Genomic DNA, 20,213 nt, shown 5'->3' on the forward strand with positions numbered 1-20,213 from the left:
TTATTTCTTCAGACAATCAAGAAAAGCTGCTCCATACTGTAATAGAACACTACAGTCAAATAACAGGGCCACGTAATGTAAATGTACTTCAACAGACTTGCTCAAGCATGCATGCAACACATCCGGAGTAAATGGGAATCCACAAGTTACGATATTGCTAATACTGTCACTGTATATGTTAATATGTATTGCATAGCTTCAATACAGTCGCCAATAGGGAGAACAGTCGCTGATGGTTGGAAATCCCAATAGAGGACTTAACCAGTCAGTATACGCAGTTACTGGATGTCAATTATATTAGAATATACACTGTGAGCTACCAGGATGATCGCCAACTGGGAATGGAACTTAGAATAATGAATGGAAACCATTAGAATAAGTATGTCTGCCGTTAGACGAGTACATTATATTGTGTATATGCGTGTGTACACTTAAAATTCCCTATGTCACTACACATCATGCCTTGTTCCCCCAGATGTACAATAAGTTAGTTAATGCACCAATCTTTCATTGTAATGTAGTAAAATTGACACTGTTGATGTAAATATATCCACTGTTGGGCAGTCACTGCTGAACCATATTTCATTAATACCACATGATCTTGTTCAATGTTGTCATAGTCTCCTTTTTCTCTCTCGATTCAGATGAAAATTGATCTCTGTAATGATAAATTGGATTTCTGATCCAAGGAGATTTGATATTTTACGGTCTACAGTTGCCGCATTAATCCTCTGATATATCTCTGCATTGTGTACCGTCACATCATCACATAGTGACTACCTGTGTTTCACAGACCATGTGTTAACCTGGAATCCCGAGGGAAATAAAACTTATTTGTGAAATAACTAAACAAACCACAGACTTTTACATTGTATGTCAACTTGTGTACCATAAGGTTTTTGAAAACATCTGCTAACATTATAATATTAACAAAACAAATAAATCATTCTCTATACAGGATCTAATCTAGATATCAACTGGTAGAATCAATGATCTAGCCTGCCTAGGTATGCTTCCTGACTTACAGCCATGTTATACCTATGTTTAGATCCACTTTCCTACATTTAAGTTTGCCTTAAACTTTCTGGTGGACACTATTGTCCATATTCCCTAGCACCTGTAATACAGTGACCACTGGAGAGAATATGCTCTTGTCAACAGTTGCCTGATGTAAGCTGACAAGCCATCTTAAGGCTGAAGAAGTATTGTCAGCAAACAGAACATAATTTCTTCAGGATTTTGATTTTTTATATGATGAAATTTGTCATACTTTTTTTTTAATTTAATGAGTTTATTAAATTTTGCTTTATATAAACAACAGATTTGTATTTGTGGATTTAAGGGCGATTTATAATAATGTTTTTTTCAATATTTTTTACCAGTTGTAAGATAACAATACACTGCTCAGTACATCAAGACCTTATATTCATAAGTCTTGTTTAGACCTGAAGAGTCAATTTTCTGGTGTTATAGGTAGTTCTAGATTAATTCCTCTGTTACCCAGGGTGATTACAACACAGCTGATGTATTGGTGATGGTTGTGTGTGTATGTGTGTACAGGGTATGTGTGTACAGGATATGTGTGAACTAGTATGTGAAACAGTACATATATGGTTTGTACTGTGTCTACCATCAGGTCACACAACAAGGTGTTGTAAGTTGAGGATTAATAAAATGCAAAAGCCAACTGGAGGTCAAAACATCTCCAATTACTCACAAACATGTATAGTACATATATAATATATATGAACTGATCAATACATGCAAATATGATAAATACTAGTGATCAGCAGAGTCAAATTTTATTACCTTATAGGTAATGAGAGACTGGAAAACACCTTCAGACACTATAGATAAATGAGATCTGAGTATCAGGACTCCACAGACAATAGACAAATAAGATCTGACTTCCCAGACACTAGACAATTGAAATGTGACTTCCTAGACACTAGACAAATAAGATCGGACTTCCTAGACACTAGACAAATGAGAATTGACTTCCAAGACACTATAGAAAAATATCTGACTTCCTAGACATGAGACAAATGATATCCGACTTCCAAGACACTATAGAAAAATGATATCTGACTTCCTAGACACTAGACAAATGAGATCTGACTTCCTAAACATGAGACAAATGAGATCTGACTTCCTAGACACTAGACAAATGAGATCTGACTTCCAAGACACTAGACAAATGAGATCTGACTTCCTAGACATGAGACAAATGAGATCTGACTTCCTAGACACTAGACAAATAAGATCTGACTTCCTAGACACTAGACAAATGAGATCTGACTTCCTAGACACTAGACAAATGATATCTGACTTCCTAGACACATGACAAATGAGATCTGACTTCCTAGACACATGACAAATGAGATTTGACTCCTCGACACTATAGAAAATTGAGATCTGACTTCCTAGACACAAGACAAATGAGATCGGACTTCCCAGACACAAGACAAGTGAGGTCTGGCTTCCTAGACACTAGAAAAATGAGATCTGACTTCCTAGACACTAGACAAATGAGATCTGACTTCCTAGACACTAGACAAATGAGATCTGACTTCCCAGACAAGAGACAAATGAGATCTGACTTCTCAGACACTAGACAAATGAGATCTGACTTCCTAGACACTAGACAAATAAGATCTGACTTCCCAGACACACCTTCAGACACTATAGATAAATGAGATCTGTGTATCAGGACTCCACAGACACAAGACAAATGAGAACTGACTTCCCAGACACTATAGAAAAATGAGATCTGACTTCCTAGACAAATGTGATCTGACTTCCTAGACACATGACAAATGAGATCTGACTTCCCAGACACTAGACAAATGAGGTCTGGCTTCCCAGACACTAGACAAAAAAGATATGACTTCCTCGACACTAGACAAATAAGATCTAACTTCCCAGACACTAAACAAATAAGATCTGACTTCCTATACACTAGACAAATAAGATCTGACTTCCTATACAATAGACAAATGAGATCTGACTTCCTAGACATGAGACAAATAAGATCTAACTTCCCAGACACTAGACAAATAAGATCTGACTTCCTATACACTAGACAAATAAGATCTGACTTCCTATACAATAGACAAATGAGATCTAACTTCCCAGACACTAGACAAATAAGATCTGACTTCCTATACACTAGACAAATAAGATCTGATTATCATGACTGCAAAGTTGGATATAGATAAGTGGTTCTAAGTATAGGACTTTATAATTTAATTTAGACAAATAAGATAATAATGTGAAAATTATATAGTATTCATAATTTACAGCAAAATACAACAAAAATTGTCTGGGTCTTTTAATGTACATGTTTATGGACTGTTTAGATATTCAGGATGTGACTCATATGCTTTCATTATCACAGTTTATAGACAAACTGAATTTCAAAATTATACAGTCTGGAAATTCAGGACAAACTAGATCATGGTATAATTAAGGTTCAAACATTACACATACATCTACAGAATCTCTGACTACAAATGGTGACGCATGATGCAGATTAAAGGCATTAGATGAATTTCAAGGTCCAACTTAATGACATTGTACCAATAGGACCTGTTTAGATCTGCTAGTTACTGAAATGGATAGGTAAATCACAGAATTCCTGACTGAAGATATGTGTGGGAATCAAGCCATCGCAACAAAGCTCTTTTCATTACACAAGAAAAATTTACATGTACACAGGGAAAAAAAATGTGTAATCCAGAGACCTTATCAGTAACTGTTTGTTATCTTATATGGATGAAGTTTTTTCCACTAATTTTTGTATTTTGTTTCACTTGCTTTGTCAAAGAAATTGACTTTCAGATTGTCATTATCAAACTGGAAGATGTTGAGGTTATAAAAATACATTGCCAGGTTTTGTGACACAAAGATGATTACAAAGCCTGTTGACAAGATCCACATAACCAGTGACCTTGACATTGCTTTCCACCAAATCCTAGGCACAAATTCTGCTGATATCCTCTTACATAATCATTCTTGCTCCAATGCTTGAAAGCACTGTTAGGTTTAAAGACTGTATTTAAATATTCTAATTTAATATTGAATTTTTTCATTCTATATTTTTTTTCCACTATTTGAAAGCACATCTCTGCAATATTTAATTTTGTATTTCATGAAATCATCCATAGTTAAAATACCATTGGTGTTTTCTATAAAGATAACAAATTTTGCCTTGCAAAACAGGAAACTGATAAACACATTCACATGAATTGCCTGACTACTTCATGAACTTCTATTTTATTTACACACATGAGATAACAATGTCTTAACTGGTTAACGATTTAAAAGTATTTCAACAATTCATTACACCAGAGGTAACCGTATTCATCATTATACCTCAGTCCATCAATAGAGACAAATGAACAGGAAGTGTTTCCTATAATAGGTGTTTGCGGTGGCGGTGGCGAGTGTTTGTCTGACAAGCTGTTACCATTGACATTGACTGGTGATGAAGTTTTTAAAAATCTTATTTACCAAGTAATACAGTAAAACAGTTTATAATACATTGTCATGGAAACTCACTGCTTTCTGCAGTTTACCTCCTGGGATGAAAATTGATTCAAACTACAGAAAACAGATTTAGTAAGAAATGTAGCTGAATACAACAGACACATCTTTTAATTTTTCTTGATTTCTTTGAAATTTTATTTCTCAAAAGCATATTGGACTAGCCCTTAGCTCTTAAAACCAAGAGACATATTCCTAAGATCAAAGAACACACATTAGCATAACTCCAAGAAATTTCCAGAATTAATACAAATGCTTAACAGACCATAAGACATTGCTTGTATCAATGATAGAGTAATAAGCATGTACTACCAAGAACTGGGCTTTTTCTTTACGTGTTTTGGTGCGTATAATGGGTCTCGTTACGAATCAATTGATTCAATATGCAGGCATATTTATCAGAATTTGCAATTTACGACTTTGCTTATGGAAATTTGCATCTCAATTAATAGTTTTTTATTTCCAGAAATAGACAAAAAGTCCTGTCTTCGACCAAACCTCCCTGAAAATTTAGGTGCAGAACAAAACACAGCAGACTTCTACGAGTATAGAAAATATTTACCAGACCATTTTGAGCATCGAAGTCCAAAAAGCAAATCTTATATACAATTGAAAGCTTTCATGATAAAAGGGGACGACTTCTACATCCATGAAATATAAGTATGCCACTCCAACTCAAAGTAAGTTCATGAGGGATACATCTTTTTTTTCTTACACAAAGAACAAAGAAATGATCATAAGGAGTACCAAGAATGGGTTTCTTCCTCATTTTAACATCAAGAGCTGTAAAGAAGACTTCATTCTCGATTCTTACTGTAACAAAATCTGCATTGCAGATCTGGTCAGATTAAGCTGGAGAATCCATTGCAGATTGGCCACTCCTGTGTTACCCAGACAAGACAGCCTGTTGGTTGGGTTGATGAGACAGGAATTACAGAAGAATACTAATCAGGTTTGCATGTCACGTCTGATCAGTCCCTGTGTGTTTATGTGAGTAAGAACACAATTAATTCATGTTACAATTCAATGTGCCCATAGCTTTCCAAGTAAACCGAATTTTTTTTCCCCACAGTGTTGGAGTTTCTGACACTAAGATCTAGTAATACACGTTTTAGATTAAAGGGGGTTTTTTTAACCTTTCTTCTTTAAATGTAAAAGATTCTTTTTTAATTTGGTTTTGTAAACAACTTCCGATGATCAATACCATTAAAATGTATCATTTCCTGGTTTTTTTAAACTTTGAAGTGTTTAATTATCAGCTAGTCACACTATTTGATCCATATACATTAATTCCAATCAATATAAGAAGCATACTGTTTGTGGCCATTTTAATGTTTATTTCCTCTACTCCACATGTTTTAGAAGCTTATCATCAAGTTTTCAATCTCTCAACAGATCATGATTACACCTGGTATTCAATACATGCAACATCATATGCAGGTTAACAAACATTATCAAGATTGTGATGAGAAGATGGAAGATTTTTTTTCTCGCATGAAACAATCATTTTGTTAGTGTTTTGGATTTTCAAAATTCATTTTTCTTTGTTATAGGTAATTCAATTAATAGAAGACTACAACAAAAAACAAAACAAAAAAACAAAAAAAAAAAAAAACAAAAGAAAAAACTTATTCAATTTGGAATGGAACATGCTCAAAAAGCTTTGGCAGTTTGACAAAATAATATTTTCACAAGCCAAAACACACTCTTATACAACAACCAGAAACTTCTTCTAAAATTTGAAATGTGAAGAATTTTATAGGTTATCAAATGTGGTTCCAAACCTTATTACCATACATGCAGTGCCATAATACCATGATCAATTTTTCAATGTTTAGTTTTAAAGGTGCATCTGGAAAATGTTGCTTTTCAAGTTTATACACCTAGACCATTATGATCAAATTGATATGCATGATCTCATGTCATACAATACTATGGTCCCGACTGGCAATCATAAAATCTGAAATATTTATAAGAACTGGAAATCCCACTGTTCTACACGCATACAGTAAATATCTATGAACTGAAAGAGTCATGCAATTACACTTTGTACACAGGATATCAGCAATAGAGCTGAGGGGAATTTGTATCATGTCCAGTCAACGAACATCATTCAAGGAGAGGTGAAATGACTAATAGATTTAATGCCAAGTTCTAAATCTATATCATCTTTGTATTTCTCATTTATTTCTTAAATATTCTCATTAGTTTTTACAAACATACCAGGTGTAGAAATAGAAAGTGCACATTTATTTATGAATTAAAAACCTATCAAGGTCAATATCCAAAATTATTTAATTTTGAAATGAAAACATGCTTTGTCTAATTTTTCTGATAATTTTCATTTTTTAAATGACTGGAACAATCTAGAGACACTAATCATTCACTTTTGATAGTTTGCTTTTCTGTTTGTCACTGTCAAATCAATGTGCTAAAAACTAAAGAGGGAAATGTAATTTCCATATTTTGGAAACTGATTAACTAATTTTCAGTATTTTTGATTTAAGATAATTTACTAAAAAGTTAAATTTACAAGAAAAGATGAAGACGCATTAACCAAGAATATGAATGTAGAATTCAATGTTGATGCCTTTATAATGCAACATAATCAATGCATGTATATGGTACTCTATTAATTAACCATGATCAACAAGGTCTAGGACTAATGAGCAAAATCATGTATTAAAAGATACCAGGCAGTGGTCTTTCCAAATTAACCTGACAACCCTATGTACTCTCTAGACTGCCAGAAATGATATACACACATTACATGACAGTCAGAGTTATCTCCCTTCATCAATGTACCAGCCTGCACAATATTTGCCTATTGTAACAGAGCAAAAGTACAACCCCAACTCATTACCAACTAAATGAAGCTTGGCACCTACTCCTATGATTCCTTGTTATATCTACAGATGTATTTATCACAAAAGAAACATTTCTTTTCATTTCATTTTTTTTCAACAGGATCCCATGCATGACATCAAAGTTCCAACTCAGGCAGGCTCTATGAATGATGTTAAATTAAGGCATGAAAAGGTATGTTGTTACCTATTCAGTGAACCACTCCAGAGTTACTATATAAAAACTGTATACATAAGTGAAAACAACATTAGAACTCAGGGCTGATACAGGTTTTAACATAGCAAAGCACAGTAAAACATGTATAACACACAGAAAAGTATGCGTCCCTTTTTGATCAGAGGAAAATAAACAGCAGTGACACCAATCATACAATATAAGACACAGACTTCCTGTACATTACTAATGTACTTCTTACGTCCGTTTACAGAGGTGTACCAAGCACTTTAACAGCCATATTTTCACTTAAAACTTTCTGTCAGATCAATTGATATGATTTGGCTTGGGGCATTTTAACAAATGTATACTGAGGCCAGTAAAGCATCTAATTTGACCAAGACATAACACAAGATCCCAATGAGATCTTTGTACCCACTGTTTACTGTATTCATTGGTTCTGCATGCTTGGTCATTTTTGTTATTTCCACTTACGCGATGAATGGTAAAAAAAAAAGGCATTAAGATAATCCATATCTAATAAGAATTTGTCTAAAACATTCTGTCAAGTACTTTATCAGAATTAGAAATAATTGTCAAAATCCAAAATGGCAGTCTGTCTGTAATTTTTTTTTTCTTTTCTTTCTGAACATATTGAAGTATATGAAATATGTTTAAGATCTATCCATTACATTTGGAGAGACGTCAATAACAAATTTGAAGTGTCAAAACCAAAAAAATGCCATTTGTCTGCTGTATTTTATCATCAGCCTGAAAACCGCATAACCAAAGACCATTAACAAGAGGCACATAGAGCATGTATCAGTCACATGTCTTTGTTCGGCTGATGTTGCGTCATCCAAAGTAAAGGAAAAGAAATTCGAAGTTTCTAAGCATACAGCACACACTATATCTACTTCCCTACTGTGCCCACCCTCCATCAAGTGGTCAGTAAAGCAATTCCTGCTTGATACCCAATAGGGACAAAATCCTACCATTCTTACAAACAATTTCAAAGAATTTGCTCTATTTCCCCTAGAATGGGTACTTCACCTCCCGTTCCAAGGGGCTTAGACCTATCAATTATAGAAAACTAATTTAAATTTACTCAAGAATGTGTGTAACAAAATGTGAGCACTATACCATCATTCCTGATGGATAAAAAGGATTTTAAAGAATTTGCTCGATTTCCCCTATCAGGCCCTCTCTGTCTCGTCGAAGGAGGCCAAGACCCATCATTTATACAAAATTGATTCCCCTTCACCTATGAAAGCTTCAATCAAACTTGGGCAAAATCTGATCATTCTTACAGGAGGATTAGGATTTTAAAATTTCCTCCTTTGGGCCTGTTTCTCATGCCCCTGATTGTTGAGACCAACCATCCATATAAAATGTATTCCCACATTCCCAAAAGATGCTTCTATCCTAAATTGGTCAATATCCTTACGTCGTTTCTGACTAGTATCGATTTTTAGGGAAAAAAATATTGGCAAAAGTTGGTCGCCTCATTATGCCATTAGCTCACAAGGCCCTTTTGGCTTGGTGAGCTAAAAACATATCTATTACATTTAAGATAAATCTGCACACATTTTCATAAAAAGAACAAAACCGAACTTAAACAAAATTCAAGATGACTATGTCCCTCTTTAGCCATTTGGTTTTTCAAATAAGTGCTATAGGGAACAAAAGAGAATTTTTGACGCATGGAGTACTTGGTTATCATGTATGTTAACTTAATGCCCTTCCTGAACCCAGACAGCTATTTGTAATTCCACCTCAGACATGCAAACATATCCATACACAGCTCTGACTATACCGTCTTCATAATGCTTTTTGTGTGAGTGATGGTCTGAAATGTACAGATCTCTCCTAAATACCCCCTGTACAACAATCTATTCATTAAAAGTACTCAGCACTTCGTACAAAAAAAAACAAGAGGCCTAGCAACCTTGACTGACACCTGAGATAAGCAATGTTGATTACAAAGGTTAAAGTGTCATGAAAAATAAATTGTGACATTGATGATAGTAAGCCAGTGTCAATACATGCATACCATCAAAACTGTCATCCTATATCAATATTTTTCACAGTTATTTCCAGTGAGAAGTAAACAACATTATGTTCAAAAATGCAATTTTTCTATAAAAATTACAGATAAGTTAACCTCCCTAGGAAGAAATGAGAAACCAATATTTGTAATTAAACCAATTTAAGATGCTTCCATCCATGAAGAACATTTGATTCTACTATACCTGGGTAATGAGAAGAAGATTTTTTAAATTTAAGTCAATTTGACCTCTTTTGGCCCCACCGATCAGCCCCTGGGAGCCACCTAGAATCAATATGGACATACCATCTAGCCGTCATCCTTCTCACAATTCTAATCCAGTTTTTAATATTTCCATTGGAAATTAAACAAATTAAACTAATTATGTTCAAAAATCTATTTTTCCTTTATAAACTATAGTAAACTTTACCCCCTCCCCACATGGAAATGTGATACCCTGGGGTCATGGAATTCACAATTTTGGTAAACCACCTTAAGATGCTTTCATCCGAGAAGAATATTTGATTCTATCAAATGGGTGTAGAGAAGGGGATTTTTGAAATACGAGTCAACGTTACACTTTTGACAGAGTCCCTCAGGCCCCTGTGGGGTGGGGACTGTGTTATTCACTATTTTGGTTCATCTTAGGCTAGGAAAGGTTTCTGCAAAATTTCAATGAAATCAGTTCAGGGCATTTTGAGAAGAAGTTAAAAATGTTAAATTGTTTACAGATGCACAATGCGAGATAAAGCTGATCGTAATAGGTCAGCATATGACTTTGTCGAAGGTGGAAGATAAGAAGTTAAATTAAGTCTATCAGTAAGCATCAAGGAACAATATAAGTGTAGATCATTTCCCACAAGTAGTGCCAAAATTTGTCTATATACATGCCAAAGGACACAAAATTATATGTAACGAATGACTTCTAAAAGCAGAAGTCTCCTTAATCCTTATATAATGAGATGGAACCGTTATCAAGGTCACAGTGACTTTCATTATAACACAAAGGCACATTTAAAACTATAAACATCTGCAGTAAAAGCAAATGAAAATTTATGATGTGCCTGTGCAATGTTATGCCTCTCAAATAGGAATTGAATAAGGGCCATAACTCCAGAGAAATCAGTTGACCAGAACAAGAGGAACTAGACCTGCATCTTTTTATTATACATCTACATACCAAGTTTAATTTCAATTTTTGCCAATAGATGACGGCCAGAGCAAGCCCTACATGTCATACCTTGCCATTTCATGGCCATGGGAGGCACCAAAACTTCCAGTGACTCCATTATTTTCGAATTCAATATGTATTTGATAAAATACCGATCAATACAGGAACCAATCTTTCTTCATCCATTAAATTTCTGCATTCCCAAACAAATATCAAATAGTCTTTCCTTTTTATCTTCAAGTGCCTTTAAAGCACAGGGGAGACAACCTGTAGAGCTGATGGGAAATAACTTGGTTATCATAAAGGATAAGGGGAGATAACCTACCTCATCCGTATCAAGATCTTCCCTGCTGGCCTGCCCCACCGCATGCATGATCCTTGCACGTACACTTGAATTGTCGATATGGTAGGTTTCTTGTAGTTCACCATCCGTCAGGTGTCTGTGAAAACAAGAATGAGCACATCATCAACATATCTACTGTATGTACATACACACGCAAGCCAATGCCTGACTTTAGCTGTTAGTTTCATGGCTCCTTTGGCAGAACCATTTACCTAATTATCATGAAAACCAACGGAGCTGTGAATCCTTCTTGAAAAACTGTGACATCTAACATGAGCACTCCCTATGCAAGCTACACTTAAGAATATTTGTCACACATTACACTCTTCATGTAATATTTAACCTCCTGTAATGATGGCACATCAAATAACAACAACAAAATTAATTCATGTTGTATCTTCAAAAGAAAATAACTAAATTTTATGTAGATAAACCTTTTTTCATGTATCTACAAAACTGTCCTGATGCAATAAGTTTCACCGTGCTCCATATCATAATTTCAAAGGTAAAGATTCGAAAAATATCTCAATGCAAATACAGGGACGATGTTGTTCTTCAAAGCACAGCTGCAAAACTACAGAGAGCTATAGCTACAGGCTCACAATTACATCATGCGTTGCATATGGTACCTGCTTGACCAATAGAACATATTGATTATGAGACATTTTCTTGAAAGGTCAGTTCTTTTATTTTAAACTTCTCATTTATAAAAACAAATTGAAAAAAAGAAAGAGAAATTATCATAGTAACATAAGTCATAAGAAATTAACCTTAGCCTCACCTTGAAATGATCTTTCTGTATTTATCTGATTTTGAATCAAAAATTAAGGGAGGGGGAAAAATACATTTTATCATCATTTGTAAGAAAAAAATTTGATATCTTCAAAATGAAAAAAAAAAGGGAGACTAATCCCTAAAATCTGCATTTGTATACAAAAGCAGTATTTTAAGTCAAAGTACCATATTCTGTAAACGTAATGTAAAGCCAGAACATTTAGTCTACATTTTTCATAATCATTATATAATCTTTCCTGTCCAGCATAGCATGGATGTCATTTGGAATCAATAATCCAACCTGTGTTGCCTGTAGCAGACATGAAACTCGGTTAATGGTGTCTCCTAGATCGTGTCTATAACACTGGAATTGATGTCTCATTTTATGTCAAAGAACACATGGGTAACGTGTCTAGTTGATTGTTTATATTCAACACATTGAGAAGAGTTTACATTCATTTCATGGAGAAGTCTGTTAAATTTAAAACAGCATCTTTGGTGTTTCTTTCATTACTGAATTATATACAAGAGGCCAAGTGGGCCTGGCTGTCTTGCTCACTTGCACATGGAGATTTCTATTGATTCTGTGGCCCAAAGGAATTTGCTCTCAAGAAATCAATTTTGACAGATCTGTATGCACTTGGTTATGAGGCTGCTCTAAATTCAAACAAGGGTAACATATTGCTTCAAAATACAAAACCAAACAGCATAAATCATTCCTTTTTATATCCTAATGTTCATTTTTTTTTTTTTGTTCAATGATGCATTTTTTAAAACTTCATTCATTTCTGCAATTTCTTTAAATTTCCGCAATTCTTTCTTCTGTACAAACTTCATCATTTAGAAAATTCTTTTTGGATATCTCAGTGGTATGTCTCGGTGGTATTCTCACCAAGATTTTGAAACAGACAGGTAATTGGCCTTAACAAACAACGAAGTGAATATAGTTATAAGTTATTGCAATTTCATTCTATATCTTTACTCAAAATAGCCAATTTAGAGATGATGAATAACAAGCTCCTTCTGCCAGCAACTGTTTTTTAATGAGAACACAAACAATAATTCCTTGTAGGAGGTAAAACAAATGATAATGACCTGTTCATTTTAAAATAACTGCGTACAAATAAATTTAAATGCTAGTTCACTTATTGGACCCTGCCACTCTGTCCCTTGGATGAGGGACATAATTCTGTTCATGAAAATTTGATATGTACTTCTTCATTCATTGATACTACAGAATTTACACTTATCTTACTTTACCTACTGGCCTCAGTCCCCTGCCTCAGGGATGAGGGAAAACAGTGCATACTGTTCCCTTCCACCTAATAAAGTTGTTCCTATAAAGTTGTTCATGGCCAACTTTGGGCAAATTTTCTTCTAAACAAATCATGATATTGATGAAAAAATAATTTAATGATAACAAGAGACTATATATTGGTATTTTCTCTTGCTATTTGGGTCCAGGTCTCATGCACTCTGCCCCTTTGCTATGACCCTGTCGTATTAGAGGCATGTTACTATCACTAGACATGCAGTTATGCTTAGATAAAGATCAAAATATATTAGGGTCAGATATGATATGAATCTCAAAATATGGAAATCAAATAACAGTCCTCCATAAAATTTGAATTTTTATGCCAAGAATACACTGTATGTGGACCTATGCCCAACGTAAGAAGTTCCAGTGATTAGAAGTATAGGAGATTAAGACTGGACACTCTAATTTCTAGTGTAGATTGTTGGCTAAAGGACAAAATGAAAGCCAGTGTGTCCTATTTTTGTTAGATGACACACCATCTCATCTAGCTGATCTCATGTCCTAAATATGAAGCGACTAGTGGCGTATAGAGCTGGCACTAACTTTTTCTTTGAAGGTCAAAGGTCAAAATGTAGCTCACAATGACCTACTTTTCATAGACAAAACACAGCAACTCCAAGGTGAACCAATACTCCTAGTATGAAGTTCCTGTGACTAGTAGTGCAGAAGGTCAAAATGTAGGTCAGAGTGGCTTCTTTTGAAACATGCCACACTGCATCACCAAGATGAACCCACACTCCACGTATAAAAAGCCAGTGACAAGAAGTGACCAGTAGCTGATAGAGCCCAGACAAGATAGTGGAAAGATAAAAGGATTAAACTACCAATGTTCCCTTACTGCCAGCTGGCTTCATCTTCTTCCATATAACATTGACTTGTTGTCTTTCTTGCTTGACAGTGTCAATGGTTATCAGTGGTTGGAAAAAACAAGAAACTTTAAGATGCCAGTTTTTGTTAATTTTTTTGGTAATCTTATTTAATTAACATTGTTATAAACCCTAAATAATTTCAGAATGGGGAGTGGATTTTTTTTCTTACATCTTTTAGAGATTAAAATATAAAAAAATATTAAACACTTGACTGTGTTGTGCATTAAAATGAACATCCATTAATCTCTAGTAGACTTGATGCATATAAACAAACACAACAAACCTAATTTTATAATAACTTGCAGCAGTTGGAAAGAATAGCATACATTTACTAACACAAACATCGCTGACAAAGAAAAATTCTTCTTATTGTTGTCATTATTCTAAGGATATGAATGATACTTCTGACTGACTGAAGCTCATGATCAATGACATCATGAACAATAATATATATAATTAGTAAAGCAAGACTCTGTTAATCAGTTTTAGAATTGTGCCACTTCTTGGTTTAATTCACATATATATTCTTATTCCTTGGGATATAATTGTTCTTTGTTACCAGTAGAAATGTTGGTTAATGAAAGTGTTGGCATAGAGATATAAACTTCAGGGATGCTTTTTTACATTGCATGTGTTTGGCATCATCAGTATACATATAAACAAGCCATTGAAGTGGTCGCTGCATTTACAGTGCTAGAATTCATCATAACCACTTATTCATATAACTAGGAAATACATGTGTACAATAAAACATCAGTCTATCTATATATCTACAACGTAAATCTGCATATATATACATAGTAATATATGATAAAGGCTACATAAATAATGTACACATGTATGTATGTAAGTATAGTATACAAGGTATTGTTTATGAAAACAAGTCTGAAGCAGACTTCATGAAAGTCAACTGGCCAATATATGCATACACACAACTCCTGAAAAATGACCTTGACTCACTTTATCTATAATGTATGAATATCTTGACCCCTCTAATAAATTTTTACCCTGCAGAACAGCTACATGTATATATCATTGAATCTTTTTTTTTTTGGGTGTGTACAAGTTCTAAAGGTAAACAAACTGTTTCCTAAATATCCCCATGAATACTGATATCAATAGGAATGCATCCTGTTATATGGCCTGTACCTGATAAAGGATCCTGGGTAAATTTTAATGCTGAATCATTTTGTCAGTATCACAGGTAAACATGTGTAATTGCTGTTAGTCTATTACTGATAAAAAACTGTGAATATAAGGCCTAATTAACTTGGTCTATGAATTCAAGTAAACGTCATTGTATACATGTACTTTCTGTAGTGAAACAATATCATTACATGAGTTTTATTTTAACTAACTTACAGTACAGGTACTTATCATTCCATCAAAATTTTACATAGCAAACACAAAAGTAACCATACCCCTAGCAGTATTTCCAAGTTTAAAAGCCTTGATATGTACACATATGAGTTCACCAACTTCCAATATGTTCTCATACTTAGTATCAAGTTGAAACTTATAATTGTAATCAAAATACCAATCTCTCCAAATGAAGTTAAGAGGTGTCTGGTTTAGACAAAGTTAAAAATTACTGTAACAGAATCTCTAAATATAATGAGGAACTCCATGGGGATATATATAGTAATTTTAATCATCAAATAAAAGGAAATTTAGAAAAAAATTTTCTCCCGAATCATGTCATTGATCTGAAACACTGTCAGATCAAGATTTGATTAAGACTTACTTTCGCCATTAACATTTTGACTAATGCAACAGGATAGTTATGAAATCCATATAAAACCAAAAAGCTGGTGTATGAATAATGAGCGTACTGCTTATATTACACATGGAAAACATTCATATCTATTAATATCTATATACAGTTAAACATGATATTGAACACTACTACTCACCTGAAGCTGTCAATGGTCATATCAGAAGGGAAGTTGTTCAGGAAAGATGACAAGCCTTTCCGTCTCATGAAGTCTACAAACAGAAGATGATGGGAAAGACGTTTGAGGAGGCCTCCTCCAGTCTGTGCTTCCATGTTGGCCGGAGAACTGGCACGGCGATCAGGTGCCGAGGGGCGGAGACTTCGGTCCATGGAGGTGACAATTCGAAGCTGTTTATTTAGAGGAACAGTAAAACTTGCAACTTCCATGTCTTGCATGTCATCGCTGAGGTCTATGCTTTCTCTCAGCCTCGGACAGTCACTATTGTCATCGCTAAAATCATCGATTCTACTTCTGCCATCAAAACTCCGGAAACTTGCAGTCGTACTACAAGGGGAAAACCCAGACGACGACAGAGACATTTCTTCCAATTCATCATTAATGCTCTCCCTATGGGCACGACTAGATTTCGGTGACTTTTCTACCGTAGCAGAGGTAAGCTCTGAAGTGCTTGTACTCTCTGATATGCTGAAACTAACAGATGTTGTAACAGAGTCACTGACAGCTTGCTGTGAAACACCTGACTGACAAGTTATAGAACTGGATAGATCTGTTACTTGCTCAAGACTAGAAGTGTCAGAATTCAGCTCTAAGCTTGGAAGGTTTTCCTCTTCATCAGTCTTCTGTGATTCATTGCTCCCTAGTCTAAATATAGGCCGGAATAGTTTCTGTGCAGTGGTTTTCTCCCTACTGCCCTCCTCACTATCAACATGACCTACATCTTTGAAATCAAGATTTACATCTTTTAAACTAACTGTTGCTGTAGTCGAGTCATCAGAAGCAGATGGCAATGGCGTGTTTACACTGTTCACTGTTCCTAACTTTACCCCACACGCTGATACTGTAGCACATTGACTAGATTCTGATTGGTCTTTTGAGACATTGTCAGTTGTGTCTTTCACAGTTTTTGCATGCTTTGCCTGAACAGGTTTTGGACGTACTACTTTATTATCCTTAGCTGTTCGAGACGTTTGACCTCGAGAAGTACTTGATTGTCTGGCTGGAGATCGGGAACTAGCTGAGGAACCACTTGAGCGATCAGGTTCCTTTCCATCAACCTTTGATTTTGTCCGGACCTTTCTAGTTTTTTCAACTTTCTCGGTCTTCTCCAATTTTTCAGAAGATGATGTTTTACTGGGTTCCACCTTTTCACCGGAGGATGATTTACTTGCAACTCCAGTCTTTTTTCCTGTACTACTTTGAGGTTTGGTGGGTTTCGGAGATGAAACTTTCTTGGAACCACGTACCTCAAGTGAGAATTTAGATGATAATGATTTCCTTGATGATGCCATTTTGGAATCAATTTATAGTGAAAATATGTTTAAGTAACTATATTATCATTTCCTTTCTCGGTTTGCTGATCAGTTTGCCAAAGGCTAACTTTTGGCTGTTCTTCATTGTTTCCATTTCCGTTGTTGACGATTTCCTTTTCTTGGTGGACGAGAATTTATTTTTTACACACATATACCAAATCATATGTGCATTCACTGTGTCTAGGTATTGATTTTTACTCATTATAATAAAATCAGATGTAGAATTATTTCGTTCATATATTAAATTGTAAATAAAAATCAAATGTTTACTTTTAACACATTACATATGTAAACACGCCACAAGTAAACATAGGATTACAAATACAATCATACAATACACAAACACAAAATACACAAACCGCACTATTGACTCTCGATCACGAACGTAACAGCCCCAAGTTCTTTAGGGCTTCTTCTTCCAGTTCATCATACTTTTATACTTAATTTTCCTTTAATGAACAGTTGTATTCCCGTCTGCCCATGGGAACAATGTCATGTAATGAATCAGTCTTGCCAACGAAAAACGCAATCGACCTCCACTGCCGAAATATAACAACGGCCATCTTCGACACGATCTGACAAAATGTATAGAAGGTTTTCCGCGTTTAACACCAACAATACATTCGATTCTAATCTCCAAAATGTATTCCTGAACGAAGGCTGTAAATATGTCGTCAAATATCTCCTGACGTCGATAGGAAGTACACTAAGCTCCATCCATCACTAGCCAGACAGGTCGTTCCCGTCCATTCGGTAGCATTGTGGGTATGATTACATCGGATCATATCCGGGTCAACGTAGCCAGCTTAAACTGAAAACCGCGGGAATATTTAAAAGTTTGTCGGGTACGCTTTACTAACTTGCGATATTTGTTTCAGTAAAATATGTCTAAATGTTGAAGTTTCCTTTAAAATGAGATATAAACAATTTGAGTGTCATGAAAAAGACGTTTCAAAACGATATATAGAGGATAGTAAATGTGCCCAAATGTGGCCATAATTTGAAAGAATGATAAACTGAAATTCCGTCATCACATCTCAGTGTAGAGATCTAATGTAATACTTCAAATCACATACGAATAACTCAACTGAGCGGGGCTTTAATAATTTGAATTCTCAAATTTTCTTGGAACCTTGAGCAGTTAATCTATATAATTGCTGTCAAGTATGTGTGGCATTTATTGGTAAATTTACCATAACATGATTGTGCTGTATGGTCTGCTATATTGAACTATAAACTAGAATGATTATAAGATGTATAATGTTAATATCAAATTAATAGTAATATTATACTTTCAAACACTGACAATGTATTCTATTTATCCTGCAACAGTGATTTGAAATCAAGCCATCGAAACTTCAACAGTTTTGTTGTTCAATTTTTGTTTATCTGACATTGACATCACCCTGAACTTTGTTCGATGACATAGGCAATATGGTCTCTGTAACTCAGCTGACAGGCACAGATCAATGATTTCGGGTTAGAGAGGACACTCACATTTGCTAATTGAAAAATTAATGTTTGTACTGTGTCAGACACTCCCATTTGTTCTCCATATTTCTTCTGTTTACCTTTAGATTACATTACCTTTATACATTTTGTTATCGTTCTCAATTCAATTTTTGCAAATATTGACAGATTGCATTATAAATAGGACAGCAGACAAACCCTTAAAAATCAAACGAATATATAATGTACAGTAATGTTATGGTAAATTTACCAATAAAACTACTTACCTGAAGGCAATTATAAAATTCAGCTTTTCAATGTATGAATCAGGCTGTAGCTCTGGAACTTGTGAATACAAATAATTAATGACCTAATTTGAGCTGTTCACAGGTGATCTGTGCTGTTTTACATTAGACCTCTACACTTAGCAAATTTTAGAAAGGCACACTGCGTATGTGCCACATCTGGATCCATCTATGGTTGACAGCACATCATCTTTGACTCATTGTTAAAGCTGTAGATTATCAGGGTTAAAGAGGAGACCTGGATAAAATTCCTTCCTGGACACTTGACAGGAATTCAAATTTGTATTTGTCTCTGATCTATTACACTGGTGCTGACAAGTAAATCTCCGACTGTACCTCCAAAATCCAGTGTTCACTAGCATTTGCAGATTATTCTGCAGATATATACATGAACAATGTCACATAAAAGAATTCATTATATTACAAATCATTTCATAGCAGCTAAACAAGAGGGCTGATTGATCAGTTGTGAGTCTTGTATGTAAGGGTTTGACTTTTGGCAGACATATTTCATTATTTTTCAACATTATCCCCTACAGTGTCTATATTTTAGACAGTGATGTTTAAGGGCCTTAATGCCACTTTCAAAGAAGTGGTTTTCTTGACCGTTCAGAAGTCCTTCACTTCATGTATGATGTCATCATCAGACCAAAAGTAGGTAAAGGAAATGGCGTTTTCAACTTAGGAAATTGGGCGAATTAGGGCGATTCTCAATCAATTCAAAAGCCACAATCTTTACTATAGTAATGGCAGCCATGACAATAACAACTTGTGAACAGGGGCATTGTCCATGTGGGACAACACACCTTTACTGTGTTTTCCGCAGTGCTTGAGTTTAATATTTGCTCTTAACTGCCCAAGAAGTGATGCATAATATGTGCCATTAATTGTTTGTCCCTCTTGCAGAATATCAGAATACCATCAGCATCTCAGAAAACAGAGGCCATAACCTTTCCAGCTGATGGCACAGTTTTTGTAACTCTCATGTCGGCCATATCAGTAACCGAGGCCATAACCTTTCCAGCTAATGGCACAGTCTTTGTAACTCTCATCTTGGCCTTAACAGTATCATGGACTTAATTGACCATTTCTGGGGTTGCTTCAGTGTT

General features: G+C 34.9%; 1 protein-coding gene across 1 annotated transcript in view; it reads right to left on the minus strand.

The window, feature by feature from the left end:
* Positions 1–17,329, minus strand: part of LOC132550332 (microtubule-associated serine/threonine-protein kinase 3-like) — a 79,026-nt gene extending 61,697 nt beyond the window's left edge. Inside the window, exons 1-2 of the mRNA XM_060214377.1 lie at positions 15,999–17,329; positions 11,107–11,221 (exon numbers count right to left, since the gene is read on the minus strand). Of these exons, the coding sequence (XP_060070360.1) occupies positions 11,107–11,221; positions 15,999–17,329 (1,446 nt within the window). The remainder of the gene's footprint in view (positions 1–11,106; positions 11,222–15,998) is intronic.
* Positions 17,330–20,213: the final 2,884 nt, after the last annotated feature.

The sequence above is a fragment of the Ylistrum balloti genome, unplaced genomic scaffold (assembly GCF_031769215.1).
Source record: "Ylistrum balloti isolate Yb309-2 unplaced genomic scaffold, AGI_CSIRO_Ybal_v1 Utg370120, whole genome shotgun sequence".
Lineage (NCBI taxonomy): Eukaryota > Metazoa > Mollusca > Bivalvia > Pectinida > Pectinidae > Ylistrum > Ylistrum balloti.